A 20,511-nucleotide genomic window follows, 5' to 3' on the forward strand; every position below is an offset into this window, starting at 1 on the left:
TAGTGGTGTTATTGTAAATCTAGTAGTATTGTTATTGTAAATCTAGTAGTATTGTTATTGTAAATCTAGTAGTGGTGTTATTGTAAATCTAGTAGTGGTGTTATAGTAAATCTAGTAGTGGTGTTATTGTAAATCTAGTAGTGGTGTTATTGTAAATCTAGTAGTATTGTTATTGTAAATCTAGTAGTGGTGTTATTGTAAATCTAGTAGTGGTGTTATTGTAAATCTAGTAGTATTGTCCCTCAGCTCCAGACCTTGATCCAGTCAGCTGATCCTGGATCAGACTACAGGATAGACCGGGCCCTGAACGAAGCCTGTGAGTCTGTTATCCAGACGGCCTGCAAACACATCCGCAGCGGGGACCCCATGTGAGTACCATCACACCACACACACACACCACACACCACACACACACACACACACACCATCACACACACACACACACACATGTGTGTGTACTGTGATCTCAGATGCACGCAGACACAGACGCTGAGTAAATGCACACCTGTCTTTTATACCTGTGATTGTTGGCAGCACCTCCAGCTGTGTCTTTCCTGCTGTGTCAGTCAGTTCAGAATAAAGGGGTTTGTTACCTGGCAGGAATATCACTGTTGTCTTTGTCTTGAACAACAGGCAGGAATATCACTGGTGTCTTTGTCTTGAACAACAGGCAGGAATATCACTGGTGTCTTTGTCTTGAACAACAGGCAGGAATATCACTGGTGTCTTTGTCTTGAACAACAGGCAGGAATATCACTGGTGTCTTTGTCTTGAACAACAGGCAGGAATATCACTGTTGTCTTTGTCTTGAACAACAGGCCACTGGCAGGAATATCACTGGTGTCTTTGTCTTGAACAACAGGCAGGAATATCACTGGTGTCTTTGTCTTGAACAACAGGCAGGAATATCACTGGTGTCTTTGTCTTGAACAACAGGCCACAGGCAGGAATATCACTGGTGTCTTTGTCTTGAACAACAGGCAGGAATATCACTGTTGTCTTTGTCTTGAACAACAGGCAGGAATATCACTGTTGTCTTTGTCTTGAACAACAGGCAGGAATATCACTGGTGTCTTTGTCTTGAACAACAGGCCACTGGCAGGAATATCACTGGTGTCTTTGTCTTGAACAACAGGCAGGAATATCACTGGTGTCTTTGTCTTGAACAACAGGCAGGAATATCACTGGTGTCTTTGTCTTGAACAACAGGCAGGAATATCACTGTTGTCTTTGTCTTGAACAACAGGCCACTGGCAGGAATATCACTGGTGTCTTTGTCTTGAACAACAGGCAGGAATATCACTGGTGTCTTTGTCTTGAACAACAGGCAGGAATATCACTGTTGTCTTTGTCTTGAACAACAGGCAGGAATATCACTGGTGTCTTTGTCTTGAACAACAGGCCACTGGCAGGAATATCACTGTTGTCTTTGTCTTGAACAACAGGCAGGAATATCACTGTTGTCTTTGTCTTGAACAACAGGCCACTGGCAGGAATATCACTGGTGTCTTTGTCTTGAACAACAGGCCACTGGCAGGAATATCACTGTTGTCTTTGTCTTGAACAACAGGCAGGAATATCACTGGTGTCTTTGTCTTGAACAACAGGCAGGAATATCACTGGTGTCTTTGTCTTGAACAACAGGCCACTGGCAGGAATATCACTGTTGTCTTTGTCTTGAACAACAGGCAGGAATATCACTGGTGTCTTTGTCTTGAACAACAGGCAGGAATATCACTGGTGTCTTTGTCTTGAACAACAGGCCACTGGCAGGAATAGGCTCCCGAGTGGCGCAGCGGTCTAAGGCGCTGGATCTCAGTGCTAGAGGTGTGACTACAGACCCTGGTTTGATTCCAGGCTGTATCACTACCGGCCGTGATTGGGAGTCCCATAGGGCGGCGCACAATTAGCCCAGTGAGAGAAAATGTACTTTTTACTCCATACCTGACACCCACAAGTACTCGTTAAATTTCTGGCTATCCGCAAATGTTTGTTTTGTTTAAACAGAAAACCGTGCCGTATGGTTTGATTAATATAATGAATTTGAAATGGTTTTTACTTTTGATACTTAAGTATTTTTAAAACCAAATACTTTTAGACTTTTACTCAAGTAGTATTTTACTGGGTGACTTTTACTCAAGTAGTATTTTACTGAGTGACTTTTACTCAAGTAGTATTTTACTGAGTGACTTTTACTCAAGTAGTATTTTACTGGGTGACTTTCACTCAAGTAGTATTTTACTGGGTGACTTTTACTCAAGTAGTATTTTACTGGGTGACTTTTACTCAAGTAGTATTTTACTGGGTGACTTTCAATCAAGTAGTATTTTACTGGGTGACTTTCACTTTTACTCAAGTAGTATTTTACTGGGTGACTTTCACTTTTACTCAAGTAGTATTTTACTGGGTGACTTTCACTTTTACTCAAGTAGTATTTTACTGGGTGACTTTTACTCAAGTAGTATTTTACTGGGTGACTTTCACTCAAGTAGTATTTTACTGGGTGACTTTTACTCAAGTAGTATTTTACTGGGTGACTTTTACTCAAGTAGTATTTTACTGGGTGACTTTTACTCAAGTAGTATTTTACTGGGTGACTTTTACTCAAGTAGTATTTTACTGGGTGACTTTCACTCAAGTAGTATTTTACTGGGTGACTTTTACTCAAGTAGTATTTTACTGGGTGACTTTTACTCAAGTAGTATTTTACTGGGTGACTTTCAATCAAGTAGTATTTTACTGGGTGACTTTCAATCAAGTAGTATTTTACTGGGTGACTTTCACTTTTACTCAAGTAGTATTTTACTGGGTGACTTTCACTCAAGTAGTATTTTACTGGGTGACTTTTACTCAAGTAGTATTTTACTGGGTGACTTTTACTCAAGTAGTATTTTACTGGGTGACTTTCACTCAAGTAGTATTTTACTGGGTGACTTTACTCAAGTAGTATTTTACTGGGTGACTTTTACTCAAGTAGTATTTTACTGGGTGACTTTCACTCAAGTAGTATTTTACTGGGTGACTTTCACTCAAGTAGTATTTACTGGGTGACTTTTACTCAAGTAGTATTTTACTGGGTGACTTTTACTCAAGTAGTATTTTACTGGGTGACTTTTACTCAAGTAGTATTTTACTGGGTGACTTTCACTCAAGTAGTATTTTACTGGGTGACTTTTACTCAAGTAGTATTTTACTGGGTGACTTTTACTCAAGTAGTATTTTACTGGGTGACTTTCACTCAAGTAGTATTTTACTGGGTGACTTTTACTCAAGTAGTATTTTACTGGGTGACTTTCACTCAAGTAGTATTTTACTGGGTGACTTTTACTCAAGTAGTATTTTACTGGGTGACTTTTACTCAAGTAGTATTTTACTGGGTGACTTTTACTCTAGTATTTTACTGGGTGACTTTTACTCAAGTAGTATTTTACTGGGTGACTTTTACTCAAGTAGTATTTACTAGGTGATTTTTACTGGGTGACTTTTACTCAAGTAGTATTTTACTGGGTGACTTTTACTCAAGTAGTATTTTACTGGGTGACTTTCACTTTTACTCAAGTAGTATTTTACTGGGTGACTTTCACTTTTACTCAAGTAGTATTTTACTGGGTGACTTTTACTTTTACTTGAGTCATTTTCTATCAAGGTACACTGCCGTTCAAAAGTTTGGGGTCAAAAGTTTTGGGTCATTTAGAAATGTCTTTGTTTCCCATGAAAACATACATGAAATGAGTTGCAAAATGAATAGGAAATATAGTAAAGACGTTGACAAGGTTATAAATAATGATTTTTCATTTAAATAATAAACTTTGCTTTCGCCAAAGAATCCTCCATCTGCAGCAATAACAGCCCTGCAGACCTTTGTCATTCTAGTTGTTAATTTGGTGAGGTAATCTGAAGAGATTTCACCCCATGCTTCCTGAAGCACCTCCCACCAGTTGGATTGGCTTGATGGGCACTTCTTACTGCTCCCACAACAGCTCAATCGGGTTGAGATCTGTGACTCCATTATAGACAGAATACCAGCTGACTGCTTCTTCCCTAAATAGTTCTTGCATAGTTTGGAACTGTGCTTTGGGTCCAATTAAGTGCCGTCCAGAGGATATGGCATGGCGTTGCAGAATGGAGTGATAGCCTTCCTTCTTCAATATCCCTTTTACCCTTTACTCATCTCCCACTTTACCACCACCAAAGCGGACCAGACCATCACATTGCCTCCACCTCCACCAGACCATCACATTGCCTCCACCTCCCCCAGACCATCACATTGCCTCCACCTCCCCCAGACCATCACATTGCCTCCACTTCCCCTAGACCATCACATTGCCTCCACCTCCACCAGACCATCACATTGCCTCCACCTCCCCCAGACCATCACATTGCCTCCACCTCCCCCAGACCATCACATTGCCTCCACCTCCCCAGACCATCACATTACCTCCACCTCCCCCAGACCATCACATTGCCTCCACCTCCCCAGACCATCACATTGCCTCCACCTCCCCAGACCATCACATTGCCTCCACCTCCCCCAGACCATCACATTACCTCCACCTCCCCCAGACCATCACATTACCTCCACCTCCCCCAGACCATCACATTGCCTCCACCTACCCCCAGACCATCACATTACCTCCACCTCCCCCCAGACCATCACATTGCCTCCACCTCCCCCCAGACCATCACATTGCCTCCACCTCCCCAGACCATCACATTGCCTCCACCTCCCCCAGACCATCACATTGCCTCCACCTCCACCAGACCATCACATTGCCTCCACCTCCCCCAGACCATCACATTGCCTCCACCTCCCCAGACCATCACATTGCCTCCACCTCCACCAGACCATCACATTGCCTCCACCTCCACCAGACCATCACATTGCCTCCACCTCCCCCAGACCATCACATTGCCTCCACCTCCCCCAGACCATCACATTGCCTCCACCTCCCCCAGACCATCACATTGCCTCCACCTCCACCAGACCATCACATTGCCTCCACCTCCCCCAGACCATCACATTGCCTCCACCTCCACCAGACCATCACATTGCCTCCACCATGCTTGACAGAGGGTTCACTCCTCAGGCATCTTTTCATTTTTTCTGCGTCTCACGAATGTTCTTCTTTGGGATCCAAACACCTCAAACTTAGATTAATAACATAACACTTTTTTCCAATCTTCCTCTGTCCGGTGTCTGTTCTTTTGCCCATCTTAATCTTTAATTTTTATTGGCCAGTCTGAGATATGGCTTTTTCTTTGCAACTCTGCCTAGAAGGCCAGCATCCCGGAATCGCCTCTTCACTGTTGAAGTTGAGACTGGTGTTTTGCTGGTACTATTTAATGAAGCTGCCAGTTGGATTCAGCGTGGCATCGGGGATGGGTTCAGCGTGGCATCGGGGATGGGTTCAGCGTGGCATCGGGGATGGGTTCAGCGTGGCATCGGGGATGGGTTCAGCGTGGCATCTGGGATGGGTTCAGCGTGGCGGTGGGGATGGGTTCAGCGTGGGGATGGGTTCAGCGTGGCGGTGGGGATGGGTTCAGCGTGGCGGTGGGGATGGGTTCAGCGTGGCATCGGGGATGGGTTCAGCGTGGCGGTGGGGATGGGTTCAGCGTGGCGGTGGGGATGGGTTCAGCGTGGCGGTGGGGATGGGTTCAGCGCGTCGAGATGAATTCAGCGAGCGGTGGGGATGGGTTCAGCGCGGTTCCAGCGTGGGTGGGGATGGATTCAACGCGGCGGTGAGGATGGGTTCAGCGTGGGATGGGTTCAGCGTGGCGGTGGGGATGGGTTCAGCGTGGCGGTGGGGATGGGTTCAGCGTGGGGATGGGTTCAGCGTGGCGTCGAGATGGATTCAGCGCGGCGGTGGGGATGGGTTCAGCGCAGCGCGGTGGGGATGGGTTCAGCGTGGGGATGGGTTCAACGTGGCGGTGGGGATGGGTTCAGCGTGGCATCGGGGATGGGTTCAGCGTGGCGGTGGGGATGGGTTCAGCGTGGGGATGGGTTCAGCGTGGGGATGGGTTCAGCGTGGCGGTGGGGATAGGTTCCAGCGTGGGATGGGTTCAGCGTGGCGTCGGGGATGGGTTCAGCGTGGCATCGGGGATGGATTCAGCGTGGGGATGGGTTCAGCTTGAAGTCGGGGATGGATTCAGCATGGCGGTGTGGATGGGTTCAGCGTGGCGTCGGATGGGTTCAGCGTGGTGTCGGGGATGGGTTCAGCGTGGCATCGGGGATGGGTTCAGCGTGGTGTCGGGGATGGGTTCAGCGTGGCATCGGGGATGGGTTCAGCGTGGCATCGGGGATGGGTTCAGCGTGTGGCGGTGGGGATGGGTTCAGCGTGGCGGTGGGGATGGGTTCAGCGTGGCATCGGGGATGGGTTCAGCGTGGCGTCGGATGGGTTCAGCGTGGCGTCGGGGATGGGTTCAGCGTGGCATCGGGATGGGTTCAGCGTGGCATCGGGGATGGGTTCAGCGTGGCGGTGGGGATGGGTTCAGCGTGGCGTCGGATAGGTTCAGCGTGGCGTCGGGGATGGGTTCAGCGTGGCATCGGGGATGGGTTCAGCGTAGCGGTGGGGATGGGTTCAGCGTGGTGTCGGGGATGGGTTCAGCGTGGCATCGGGGATGGGTTCAGCGTGGCATCGGGGATGGGTTCAGCGTGGCATCGGGGATGGGTTCAGCGTGGCGTCGGGGATGGGTTCAGCTTGGCGGTGGGGATGGGTTCAGGTCAGACACTGTGTCAGTAATCTGGGCAGCAGTGAACTTTCACATCTCTCTGTTTGTCCTGAGGCTGTTTTTAATCATCTCAGCTCTTCGCTAGACAGAGTTGTGGTTGTAAAGAGATGGAGAAGCTTCTAATTGGCTCGTTCATCCCCCTTCCTGTCCACTCTAACTGTTCTCCAGGTCGTTCATCCCCCTTCATGTCTACTCTAACTGTTCTCCAGGTCGTTCATCCCCCTTCCTGTCCACTCTAACTGTTCTCCAGGTCGTTCATCCCCCTTCCTGTCCACTCTAACTGTTCTCCAGGTCGTTCATCCCCCTTCCTGTCTACTCTAACTGTTCTCCAGGTCATTCATCCCCCTTCCTGTCCACTCTAACTGTTCTCCAGGTCGTTCATCCCCCTTCCTGTCCACTCTAACTGTTCTCCAGGTCGTTCATCCCCCTTCCTGTCCACTCTAACTGTTCTCCAGGTCGTTCATCCCTCTTCCTGTCCACTCTAACTGTTCTCCAGGTCGTTCATCCCCCTTCCTGTCTACTCTAACTGTTCTCCAGGTCGTTCATCCCCCTTCCTGTCCACTCTAACTGTTCTCCAGGTCGTTCATCCCCCTTCCTGTCTACTCTAACTGTTCTCCAGGTCGTTGCTGGATGTGTTGTGTCAATTAGCCCAGTGGCGTCTGGGTTCAAATCAAATCTAATCAAATCAAATTGTATTTGTCACATACACATGGTTAGCAGATGTTAATGCGAGTGTAGCGAAATGCTTGTGCTTCTAGTTCCGACAATGCAGTAATAACCAACAAGTAATCTAACTAACAATTCCAAAACTACTGTCTTATACACACAAGTGTAAGGGGATAAAGAATATGTACATAAAGATATATGAATGAGTGATGGTACAGAGCGGCATAGGCAAGATGCAGTAGATGGTATCGAGTACAGTATATACATATGAGATGAGTGTTGTAGGGTATGTAAACAAAGTGGCATAGTTAAAGTGGCTAGTGATACATGTATTACATAAAGATGCAGTAGATGATGTAGAGTACAGTATATACATATGAGATGAATAATGTAGGGTATGTAAACATTATATTAGGTTGCATTGTTTAAAGTGGCTAGTGATATATTTTACATCATTTCCCATCAATTCCCATTATTAAAGTGGCTGGAGTTGGGTCAGTGTCAATGACAGTGTGTTGGCAGCAGCCACTCAATGTTAGTGGTGGCTGTTTAACAGTCTGATGGCCTTGAGATAGAAGCTGTTTTTCAGTCTCTCGGTCCCAGCTTCCCAGGGTTAGCGGAGGTTTGGCCAGCGGCGCCCGGGTTATCCGGAGGGCTTGGCCCAGCGGCGTCCGGGTTAGCTGAAGGAGTTTGGCCCAGCGCGTCCGGGTTAGTGGAGGGTTTGGCTGGCAGGGATGTCCTTGTCCCATCTCGCACTAGCGGCCCCTGTGGCGGGCCGGGCGCAGTGCACGCTGCTGACACGGTCGCCAGGTGTACAGTGTTTCCTCCGACACGTTGGTGCGGCTGGCTTCCGGGTTAAGTTGGCATTGTGTCAAAAAGAAATTTGGCTTGGTTGGGTTGTGTTTCGGGGAATGCATGGCTCTCGACCTTCGCCTCTCCCGAGTCCGTACGGTAGTTGCAGCGATGGGACAAGACTGTAACTACCAATTGGAAACCACGAAATTGGGGAGAAAAAGGGGTAAAGGAAAAGATATATATGAAATAATGTTTGTAAAAAGCTGCATTTGACGTGTCGGGAGACATGTTAGTTCTGTGGCGACGTCATGGCGTCTCTTGGGATTTATTGTGACCTTTTTGATTGGTTGATAAAGTCATTGCCATATTGTGTGTGTGTGTAGGATCCTGTCTTGTCTGATGGAGCACCTGTATACAGAGAAGATGGTGGAGGACTGTGAACGCAGACTACTGGAGCTACAGTACTTCATCTCTAGAGACTGGAAGTAAGTCAACCATGACCTCTGACCCCTAACCCCTGAGTGTGAACGCACACTACTGGAGCTCACACTACTGGAGCTCACACTACTGGAGCTCACACTACTGGAGCTCACACTACCGGAGCTCACACTGTCTAACTCTCTACTGCCCCCTGTCTGTCAGACTGTCTAACTCTCTACTGCCCCCTGGCTGTCAGACTGTCTAACTCTCTACTGCCCCCTGTCTGTCAGACTGTCTAACTCTCTACTGTCCCCTGGCTGTCAGACTGTCTAACTCTCTACTGCCCCCTGTCTGTCAGACTGTCTAACTCTCTACTGCCCCCTGTCTGTCAGACTGTCTAACTCTCTACTGCCCCCTGGCTGTCAGACTGTCTAACTCTCTACTGCCCCCTGGCTGTCAGACTGTCTAACTCTCTACTGCCCCCTGTCTGTCAGACTGTCTAACTCTCTACTGCCCCCTGTCTAACTCTCTACTGCCCCCTGTCTGTCAGACTGTCTAACTCTCTACTGCCCCCTGTCTAACTCTCTACTGCCCCCTGTCTAACTCTCTACTGCCCCCTGTCTAACTCTCTACTGCCCCCTGTCTAACTCTCTACTGCCCTGCCACACTAACTCTATACTGCCCCCTGTCTAACTCTCTACTGCCCCCTGTCTAACTCTCTACTGCCCTGCCACACTAACTCTATACTGCCCCCTGTCTGTCAGACTGTCTAACTCTACTGCCCCCTGTCTGTCAGACTGTCTAACTCTCTACTGCCCCCTGGCTGTCAGACTGTCTAACTCTCTACTGCCCCCTGGCTGTCAGACTGTCTAACTCTCTACTGCCCCCTGTCTGTCAGACTGTCTAACTCTCTTACTGCACCCTCGCTGTCAGACTGTCTAACTCTCTGCTGTCAGACTGTCTAACTCTCTACTGCCCCCTGTCTGTCAGACTGTCTAACTCTCTACTGCCCCCTGTCTGTCAGACTGTCTAACTCTCTACTGCCCCCTGTCTGTCAGACTGTCTAACTCTCTACTGCCCCCTGGCTGTCAGACTGTCTAACTCTCTACTGCCCCCTGTCTGTCAGACTGTCTAACTCTCTACTGCCCCCTGTCTGTCAGACTGTCTAACTCTCTACTGCCCCCTGGCGGTCAGACTGTCTAACTCTCTACTGTCCCCTGTCTGTCAGACTGTCTAACTCTCTACTGTCCCCTGTCTGTCAGACTGTCTAACTCTCTACTGTCCCCTGTCTGTCAGACTGTCTAACTCTCTACTGCCCCCTGGCTGTCAGACTGTCTAACTCTCTACTGCCCCTGGCGGTCAGACTGTGTAACTCTCTCCTCCCTCTACCAGACTGGACCCCATCCTGTATAAGAAGTGCCAGGGTGACGCTGCCCGGCTGTGCCACACCCACGGCTGGAATGAGACCAGCGAGCTGATGCCACCTGGTACCGTGTTCTCGTGTCTCTATCGCCATGCCTACCGCACCGAGGAGCAGGGACGACGGGTAAGAGATTCAGGAGTCGCGAAGATGGACTAGTTCCCATGGTTCCACATTACTACTATGTTGTTGGAGATGGTGGTGAGGAAGATGAGGGTGGTGGTTGGTAATGACAGTGGTAGGTGGTGGTGGTTAGTAATGACAGTGGTAGGAGGTGGTGGTGGTGGTTGGTAATGACAGTGGTAGGAGGTGGTGGTTGGTAATGACAGTGGTAGGTGGTGGTGGTGGTGGTTGGTAATGACAGTGTTTGGTGGTGGTGGTTGGTAATGACAGTGGTAGGTGGTGGTGGTTGGTAATGACAGTGGTAGGTGGTGGTGGTGGTTGGTAATGACAGTGGTAGGTGGTGGTGGTGGTGGTTGGTAATGACAGTGGTAGGTGGGAGTGGTGGTTGGTAATGACAGTGGTAGGTGGGAGTGGTGGTTGGTAATGACAGTGGTAGGTGGTAGTGGTGGTTGGTAATGACAGTGGTAGGTAATGACAGTGGTAGGTGGTGGTGGTGCTTGGTAATGACAGTGGTAGGTGGTGGTGGTGGTGGTTGGTAATGACAGTGGTAGGTGGTGGTGGTGGTGGTGGGTAATGACAGTGGTAGGTGGTGGTGGTGGTGGTGGTGGTTGGTAATGACAGTGGTAGGTGGTGGTGGTTGGTAATGACAGTGGTAGGTGGTGGTGGTGGTTGGTAATGACAGTGGTAGGTGGTGGTGGATGGTAATAACAGTGGTAGGTGGTGGTGGTAGTGGTTGGTAATGACAGTGGTAGGTGGTGGTGGTGGTTGGTAATGACAGTGGTAGGTGGTGGTGGATGGTAATAACAGTGGTAGGTGGTGGTGGATGGTAATAACAGTGGTAGGTGGTGGTGGATGGTAATAACAGTGGTAGGTGGTGGTGGTAGGTAATGACAGTGGTAGGTGGTGGTGGTGGTTGGTAATGACAGTGGTAGGTGGTAGTGGTGGTTGGTAATGACAGTGGTAGGTGGTGGTGGTGGTTGGTAATGACAGTGGTAGGTGGTGGTGGTGGTTGGTAATGACAGTGGTAGGTGGTGGTGGTGGTTGGTAATGACAGTGGTAGGTGGTGGTGGTGGTGGTTGGTAATGACAGTGGTAGGTGGTGGTGGTGGTTGTTGGTAATGACAGTGGTAGGTGGTGGTGGTGGTTGTTGGTAATGACAGTGGTAGGTGGTGGTGGTGGTTGGTAATAACAGTGGTAGGTGGTGGTGGTTGGTAATAACAGTGGTAGGTGGTGGTGGTGGTTGGTAATAACAGTGGTAGGTGGTGGTGGTGGTTGGTAATGACAGTGGTAGGTGGTGGTGGTTGGTAATGACAGTGGTAGGTGGTGGTGGTTGGTAATGACAGTGGTAGGTGGTGGTGGTGGTGGTTGGTAATGACAGTGGTAGGTGGTGGTGGTTGGTAATGACAGTGGTAGGTGGTGGTGGATGGTAATAACAGTGGTAGGTGGTGGTGGTAGTGGTTGGTAATGAGTGGTGGTGGTGGTGGTTGGTAATGACAGTGGTAGGTGGTGGTTGGTAATGACAGTGGTAGGTGGTGGTGGTGGTGGTTGGTAATGACAGTGGTAGGTGGTGGTGGTGGTGGATGGTAATAACAGTGGTAGGTGGTGGTGGTTGGTAATAACAGTGGTAGGTGGTGGTGGTGGTTGGTAATGACAGTGGTAGGTGGTGGTGGTGGTGGTTGGTAATGACAGTGGTGGTAGGTGGTGGTGTTGGTGGTTGGTAATGACAGTGGTGGTGGTGGTGGTTGGTAATGACAGTTGTAGGTGGTGGTGGTGGTGGTTGGTAATGACAGTGGTAGGTGGTGGTGGTGGTGGTTGGTAATGACAGTGGTAGGTGGTGGTGGTTGGTAATGACAGTGGTAGGTGGTGGTGGTGGTTGGTAATGACAGTGGTAGGTGGTGGTTGGTAATGACAGTGGTAGGTGGTGGTGGTTGGTAATGACAGTGGTAGGTGGTGGTGGTGGTGGTTGGTAATGACAGTGGTAGGTGGTGGTGGTTGGTAATGACAGTGGTAGGTGGTGGTGGTTGGTAATGACAGTGGTAGGAGGTGGTGGTGGTTGGTAATGACAGTGGTAGGAGGTGGTGGTGGTTGGTAATGACAGTGGTAGGTGGTGGTGGTGGTGGTTGGTAATGACAGTGGTAGGTGGTGGTGGTGGTGGTTGGTAATGACAGTGGTAGGTGGTGGTGGTGGTGGTTGGTAATGACAGTGGTAGGTGGTGGTGGTGGTGGTGGTTGGTAATGACACTGGTAGGTGGTGGTGGTGGTGGTGGTTGGTAATGACAGTGGTAGGTGGTGGTGGTGGTGGTGGTGATTGGTAATGACAGTGGTAGGTGGTAGTGGTGGTTGGTAATGACAGTGGTAGGTGGTGGTGGTGGTGGTGGTTGGTAATGACAGTGGTAGGTGGTGGTGGTGGTGGTGGTGATTGGTAATGACAGTGGTAGGTGGTAGTGGTGGTTGGTAATGACAGTGGTAGGTGGTGGTGGTGGTTGGTAATGACAGTGGTAGGTGGTGGTGGTGGTGGTGGTTGGTAATAACAGTGGTAGGTGGTGGTGGTGGTGGTTGGTAATAACAGTGGTAGGTGGTGGTGGTGGTTGGTAATGACAGTAATTGTTTTAAAGCCCTGTTCCTTACTGTGGTGGTGGTGGTAATAATGACAGTGGTAGGTGGTGGTGGTGGTGGGTAATGACAGTGGTAGGTGGTGGTGGGTAATGACAGTGGTAGGTGGTGGTGGTGGTGGTGGTAATAACAGTGGTAGGTGGTGGTGGTAGGTAATAACAGTGATAGGTGGTGGTGGTGGTTGGTAATGAGTGGTGGTGGTGGTGGTTGGTAATGACAGTGGTAGGTGGTGGTGGATGGTAATAACAGTGGTAGGTGGTGGTGGTAGTGGTTGGTAACAGTGGTGGTGGTGGTGGTTGGTAATGACAGTGGTAGGTGGTGGTTGGTAATGACAGTGGTAGGTGGTGGTGGTGGTGGTTGGTAATGACAGTGGTAGGTGGTGGTGGTGGTGGATGGTAATAACAGTGGTAGGTGGTGGTGGTTGGTAATAACAGTGGTAGGTGGTGGTGGTGGTTGGTAATGACAGTGGTAGGTGGTGGTGGTGGTGGTTGGTAATGACAGTGGTGGTAGGTGGTGGTGTTGGTGGTTGGTAATGACAGTGGTGGTGGTGGTGGTTGGTAATGACAGTTGTAGGTGGTGGTGGTGGTGGTTGGTAATGACAGTGGTAGGTGGTGGTGGTGGTGGTTGGTAATGACAGTGGTAGGTGGTGGTGGTTGGTAATGACAGTGGTAGGTGGTGGTGGTGGTTGGTAATGACAGTGGTAGGTGGTGGTTGGTAATGACAGTGGTAGGTGGTGGTGGTTAGTAATGACAGTGGTAGGTGGTGGTGGTTGGTAATGACAGTGGTAGGTGGTGGTGGTTGGTAATGACAGTGGTAGGTGGTGGTGGTTGGTAATGACAGTGGTAGGAGGTGGTGGTGGTTGGTAATGACAGTGGTAGGAGGTGGTGGTGGTTGGTAATGACAGTGGTAGGTGGTGGTGGTGGTGGTTGGTAATGACAGTGGTAGGTGGTGGTGGTGGTGGTTGGTAATGACAGTGGTAGGTGGTGGTGGTGGTGGTTGGTAATGACAGTGGTAGGTGGTGGTGGTGGTGGTGGTTGGTAATGACAGTGGTAGGTGGTGGTGGTGGTGGTGGTGATTGGTAATGACAGTGGTAGGTGGTAGTGGTGGTTGGTAATGACAGTGGTAGGTGGTGGTGGTTGGTAATGACAGTGGTAGGTGGTGGTGGTGGTGGTGGTTGGTAATAACAGTGGTAGGTGGTGGTGGTGGTGGTTGGTAATAACAGTGGTAGGTGGTGGTGGTGGTTGGTAATGACAGTAATTGTTTTTAAAGCCCTGTTCCTTACTGTGGTGGTGGTGGTAATAACAGTGGTAGGTGGTGGTGGTGGTGGGTAATGACAGTGGTAGGTGGTGGTGGGTAATGACAGTGGTAGGTGGTGGTGGTGGTGGTGGTAATAACAGTGGTAGGTGGTGGTGGTAGGTAATAACAGTGGTAGGTGGTGGTTGGTAATAACAGTGGTAGGTGGTGGTGGTGGTGGTTGGTAATGACAGTGGTAGGTGGTGGTGGGTAATGACAGTGGTAGGTGGTGGTGGTGGTGGTGGTAATAACAGTGGTAGGTGGTGGTGGTAGGTAATAACAGTGGTAGGTGGTGGTGGTGGTAGGTAATAACAGTGGTAGGTGGTGGTTGGTAATAACAGTGGTAGGTGGTGGTGGTGGTGGTTGGTAATAACAGTGGTAGGTGGTGATGGTGGTGGTTGGTAATAACAGTGGTAGGTGGTGGTGGTGGTGGTAATAACAGTGGTAGGTGGTGGTGGTTGTTGGTAATAACAGTGGTAGGTGGTGGTGGTGGTGGTTGGTAATAACAGTGGTAGGTGGTGGTGGTGGTTGGTAATAACAGTGGTAGGTGGTGGTGGTGGTAATAACAGTGGTAGGTGGTTGTGGTGGTTGGTAATAACAGTGGTAGGTGGTGGTGGTTAGTAATGACAGTGGTAGGTGGTGGTGGTGGTGGTTGGTAATAACAGTGGTAGGTGGTGGTGGTGGTGGTTGGTAATAACAGTGGTAGGTGGTGGTGGTGGTGGTTGGTAATAACAGTGGTAGGTGGTGGTGGTGGTGGTTGGTAATAACAGTGGTAGGTGGTGGTGGTGGTGGTGGTTGGTAATAACAGTGGTAGGTGGTGGTGGTGGTGGTTGGTAATAACAGTGGTAGGTGGTGGTGGTGGTGGTTGGTAATAACAGTGGTAGGTGGTGGTGGTGGTGGTGGTTGGTAATAACAGTGGTAGGTGGTGGTGGTGGTGGTTGGTAATAACAGTGGTAGGTGGTGGTGGTGGTGGTGGTTGGTAATAACAGTGGTAGGTGGTGGTGGTGATGGTTGGTTATAACAGTGGTAGGTGGTGGTGGTGGTTGGTAATAACAGTGGTAGGTGGTGGTGGTGGTTGGTAATAACAGTGGTAGGTGGTGGTGGTGGTTGGTAATGACAGTGGTAGGTGGTGGTGGTGGTGGTAATAACAGTGGTAGGTGGTGGTGGTGGTGGTGGTTGGTAATAACAGTGGTAGGTGGTGGTGGTGGTGGTGGTTGGTAATAACAGTGGTAGGTGGTGGTGGTTGGTAATAACAGTGGTAGGTGGTGGTGGTGGTGGTGGTTGGTAATAACAGTAATTGTTTTTAAAGCCCTGTTCCTTACTGTGGTGGTGGTTGGTAATAACAGTAATTGTTTTTAAAGCCCTGTTCCTTACTGTGGTGGTGGTTGGTAATAACAGTAATTGTTTTTAAAGCCCTGTTCCTTACTGTGGTGGTGGTGGTGGTGGTTGGTAATAACAGTAATTGTTTTTATAGCCCTGTTCCTTACTGTGGTGGTGGTGGTAATAACAGTAATTGTTTTTAAAGCCCTGTTCCTTACTGTGGTGGTGGTTGGTAATAACAGTAATTGTTTTTAAAGCCCTGTTCCTTACTGTGGTGGTGGTGGTAATAACAGTAATTGTTTTTAAAGCCCTGTTCCTTACTGTGGTGGTGGTGGTAATAACAGTAATTGTTTTTAAAGCCCTGTTCCTTACTGTGGTGGTGGTTGGTAATAACAGTGGTAGGTGGTGGTGGTGGTGGTTGGTAATAACAGTAATTGTTTTAAGCCCTGTTCCTTACTGTGGTGGTGGTTGGTAATAACAGTAATTGTTTTAAAGCCCTGGTACTGTGGTGGTGGTTGGTAATAACAGTAATTGTTTTTAAAGCCCTGTTCCTTACTGTGGTGGTGGTGGTAATAACAGTGGTAGGTGGTGGTGGTGGTGGTTGGTAATAACAGTAATTGTTTTTAAAGCCCTGTTCCTTACTGTGGTGGTGGTTGGTAATAACAGTAATTGTTTTTAAAGCCCTGTTCCTTACTGTGGTGGTGGTGGTAATAACAGTGGTAGGTGGTGGTTGGTAATAACAGTAATTGTTTTTAAAGCCCTGTTCCTTACTGTGGTGGTGGTTGGTAATAACAGTGATTGTTTTTAAAGCCCTGTTCCTTACTGTGGTGGTGGTGGTGGTGGTTGGTAATAACAGTAATTGTTTTTAAAGCCCTGTTCCTTACTGTGGTGGTGGTGGTAATAACAGTGGTAGGTGGTGGTTGGTAATAACAGTAATTGTTTTTAAAGCCCTGTTCCTTACTGTGGTGGTGGTTGGTAATAACAGTGATTGGTACTGTGGTGGTGGTGGTGGTTGGTAATAACAGTGATTGTTTTTAAAGCCCTGTTCCTTACTGTGGTGGTGGTGGTAATAACAGTGGTAGGTGGTGGTGGTTGGTAATAACAGTAATTGTTTTTAAAGCCCTGTTCCTTACTGTGGTGGTGGTGGTAATAACAGTAATTGTTTTTAAAGCCCTGTTCCTTACTGTGGTGGTGGTGGTAATAACAGTGGTAGGTGGTGGTGGTGGTGGTTGGTAATAACAGTAATTGTTTTTATAGCCCTGTTCCTTACTGTGGTGGTGGTTGGTAATAACAGTAATTGTTTTTAAAGCCCTGTTCCTTCCTGTGGTGGTGGTTGGTAATAACAGTAATTGTTTTTAAAGCCCTGTTCCTTACTGTGGTGGTGGTTGGTAATAACAGTAATTGTTTTTAAAGCCCTGTTCCTTACTGTGGTGGTGGTGGTTGGTAATAACAGTAATTGTTTTTAAAGCCCTGTTCCTTACTGTGGTGGTGGTTGGTAATAACAGTGGTAGGTGGTGGTGGTGGTGGTTGGTAATAACAGTGATTGTTTTTAAAGCCCTGTTCCTTACTGTGGTGGTGGTGGTAATAACAGTGGTAGGTGGTGGTGGTGGTGGTGGTAATAACAGTAATTGTTTTTAAAGCCCTGTTCCTTACTGTGGTGGTGGTTGGTAATAACAGTAATTGTTTTTAAAGCCCTGTTCCTTACTGTGGTGGTGGTGGTGGTTGGTAATAACAGTGGTAGGTGGTGGTGGTTGGTAATAACAGTAATTGTTTTTAAAGCCCTGTTCCTTACTGTGGTGGTGGTTGGTAATAACAGTAATTGTTTTTAAAGCCCTGTTCCTTACTGTGGTGGTGGTGGTAATAACAGTAATTGTTTTTAAAGCCCTGTTGGTACTGTGGTGGTGGTTGGTAATAACAGTAATTGTTTTAAAAGCCCTGTTCCTTACTGTGGTGGTGGTTGGTAATAACAGTAATTGTTTTTAAAGCCCTGTTCCTTACTGTGGTGGTGGTTGGTAATAACAGTAATTGTTTTTAAAGCCCTGTTCCTTACTGTGGTGGTGGTTGGTAATAACAGTAATTGTTTTTAAAGCCCTGTTCCTTACTGTGGTGGTGGTTGGTAATAACAGTAATTGTTTTTAAAGCCCTGTTCCTTACTGTGGTGGTGGTGGTAATAACAGTGGTTTTTAGCCCTGTTCCTTACTGTGGTGGTGGTTGGTAATAACAGTAGGTGTTTTAAAGCCCTGTTCCTTACTGTGGTGGTGGTTGGTAATAACAGTAATTGTTTTTAAAGCCCTGTTCCTTACTGTGGTGGTGGTTGGTAATAACAGTAATTGTTTTAGTGGTAGCCCTGTTCCTTACTGTGGTGGTGGTGGTGGTGGTAATAACAGTAATTGTTTTTAAAGCCCTGTTCCTTACTGTGGTGGTGGTTGGTAATAACAGTAATTGTTTTTAAAGCCCTGTTCCTTACTGTGGTGGTGGTTGGTAATAACAGTAATTGTTTTTAAAGCCCTGTTCCTTACTGTGGTGGTGGTTGGTAATAACAGTAATTGTTTTTAAAGCCCTGTTCCTTACTGTGGTGGTGGTTGGTAATAACAGTGGTAGGTGGTGGTGGTTGGTAATAACAGTAATTGTTTTTAAAGCCCTGTTCCTTACTGTGGTGGTGGTGGTGGTGGTTGGTAATAACAGTAATTGTTTTTAAAGCCCTGTTCCTTACTGTGGTGGTGGTTGGTAATAACAGTAATTGTTTTTAAAGCCCTGTTCCTTACTGTGGTGGTGGTGGTAATGACAGTGGTAGGTGGTGGTTGGTAATGACAGTGGTAGGTGGTGGTGGTGGTGGTTGGTAATGACAGTGGTAGGTGGTGGTGGTGGTGGATGGTAATAACAGTGGTAGGTGGTGGTGGTTGGTAATAACAGTGGTAGGTGGTGGTGGTGGTTGGTAATGACAGTGGTAGGTGGTGGTGGTGGTAATAACAGTAAGTGGTTTAGGTGAAGTGGTGTTGGTGGTTGGTAATGACAGTGGTGGTGGTGGTGGTTGGTGGTTGGTAATGGTGGTGGTGGTTGGTAATGACAGTGGTAGGTGGTGGTGGTGGTGGTTAGTAATAACAGTGGTAGGTGGTGGTTTGGTAATGACAGTGGTAGGTGGTGGTGGTGGTTGGTAATAACAGTGGTAGGTGGTGGTGGTAATGACAGTGGTAGGTGGTGGTGGTAGGTAATGACAGTGGTAGGTGGTGGTGGTGGTTGGTAATGACAGTGGTAGGTGGTGGTGGTTGGTAATGACAGTGGTGGTGGTGGTTGGTAATGACAGTGGTAGGTGGTGGTGGTGGTTGGTAATAACAGTGGTAGGTTCCTTAGGTGGTGGTGGTTGGTAATAACAGTGGTAGGTGGTGGTGGTGGTGGTTGGTAATACAGTGGTAGGTGGTGGTGGTGGTGGTTGGTAATGACAGTGGTAGGTGGTGGTGGTGGTGGTTGGTAATGACAGTGGTAGGTGGTGGTGGTGGTGGTGGTTGGTAATAACAGTGGTAGGTGGTGGTGGTGGTGGTGGTGATTGGTAATGTGGTGGTGGTAGGTGGTAGTGGTGGTTTTAATGAAGTGGCCCTGTTCCTTACTGGTAGGTGGTGGTGGTGGTGGTTGGTAATAACAGTGGTAGGTGGTGGTGGTGGTGGTTGGTAATAACAGTGGTAGGTGGTGGTGGTGGTTGGTAATAACAGTAATTGTTTTAAAGCCCTGTTCCTTACTGTGGTGGTGGTGGTAATAACAGTGGTGGTGGTGGTGGTTAATGACAGTGGTAGGTGGTGGTGGGTAATGACAGTGGTAGGTGGTGGTGGTGGTGGTGGTAATAACAGTGGTAGGTGGTGGTAATGTAGGTAATAACAGTGGTAGGTGGTGGTGGTTGGTAATAACAGTGGTAGGTGGTGGTGGTGGTTGGTAATGACAGTGGTAGGTGGTGGTGGTAAAGTGGTAGGTGGTGGTGGTGGTGGTGGTAATAACAGTGGTAGGTGGTGGTGGTAGGTAATAACAGTGGTAGGTGGTGGTGGTGGTTGGTAATAAGTGGTGGTAGGTGGTGGTTGGTAATAAAGTGGTGAGTGGTGGTGGTGGTGGTTGGTAATAACAGTGGTAGGTGGTAAAGTGGTGGTTGGTAATAACAGTGGTAGGTGGTGGTGGTGGTGGTAATAACAGTGGTAGGTGGTGGTGGTTGTTGGTAATAACAGTGGTAGGTGGTGGTGGTGGTGGTTGGTAATAACAGTGGTAGGTGGTGGTGGTGGTTGGTTACAGTGGTAGGTGGTGGTGGTGGTGGTAATAACAGTGGTAGGTGGTTGTGGTGGTTGGTAATACAGTGGTAGGTGGTGGTGGTTAGTAATGACAGGTGGTAGGTGGTGGTGGTGGTGGTTGGTAATAACAGTGGTAGGTGGTGGTGGTGGTAAAGTAATCAGTGGTAGGTGGTGGTGGTGGTGGTTGGTAATAACAGTGGTAGGTGGTTTTGGTGGTTGTTAATTACTGTGGTGGTGGTGGTGGTGGTGGTGGTGGTTTAATAACAGTGGTAGGTGGTGGTGGTGGTTGGTTAATAACAGTAATTGGTGGTAAAGTGGTGGTTGGTAATACAGTGGTAGGTGGTGGTGGTGGTTGGTAATAACAGTGGTAGGTGGTGGTGGTGGTGGTTGGTAAAACCCTGTTCCTTACTGTGGTGGTGGTGGTTGGTAATAACAGTGGTAGGTGGTGGTGGTGATGGTTGGTAATAACAGTGGTAGGTGGTGGTGGTTGGTAAAGCCCAGTGGTAGGTGGTGGTGGTGGTTAGTAATAACAGTGGTAGGTGGTGGTGGTGGTTGGTAATGACAGTGGTAGGTGGTGGTGGTGGTGGTAATAACAGTGGTAGGTGGTGGTGGTGGTGGTGGTTGGTAATAACAGTGGTAGGTGGTGGTGGTGGTGGTGGTTGGTAATAACAGTGGTAGGTGGTGGTGGTTGGTAATAACAGTGGTAGGTGGTGGTGGTGGTGGTGGTTGGTAATAACAGTAATTGTTTTTAAAGCCCTGTTCCTTACTGTGGTGGTGGTTGGTAATAACAGTAATTGTTTTTAAAGCCCTGTTCCTTACTGTGGTGGTGGTTGGTAATAACAGTAATTGTTTTTAAAGCCCTGTTC

General features: G+C 48.3%; 1 protein-coding gene across 1 annotated transcript in view; it reads left to right on the forward strand.

Annotated features, from left to right (window-relative positions):
- Nucleotides 1-252: 252 nt before the first annotated feature.
- LOC135568056 (Golgi apparatus protein 1-like) overlaps nucleotides 253-20,511 on the forward strand; it is a gene marked incomplete at its 5' end in the record, with an annotated part of 30,269 nt that continues 10,010 nt past the window's right edge. Inside the window, 3 exons of the mRNA XM_065015080.1 lie at nucleotides 253-368; nucleotides 8,574-8,675; nucleotides 10,003-10,156. Of these exons, the coding sequence (XP_064871152.1) occupies nucleotides 253-368; nucleotides 8,574-8,675; nucleotides 10,003-10,156 (372 nt within the window). The remainder of the gene's footprint in view (nucleotides 369-8,573; nucleotides 8,676-10,002; nucleotides 10,157-20,511) is intronic.

This window comes from Oncorhynchus nerka, unplaced genomic scaffold (assembly GCF_034236695.1).
Source record: "Oncorhynchus nerka isolate Pitt River unplaced genomic scaffold, Oner_Uvic_2.0 unplaced_scaffold_1719, whole genome shotgun sequence".
Taxonomy (NCBI): domain Eukaryota; kingdom Metazoa; phylum Chordata; class Actinopteri; order Salmoniformes; family Salmonidae; genus Oncorhynchus; species Oncorhynchus nerka.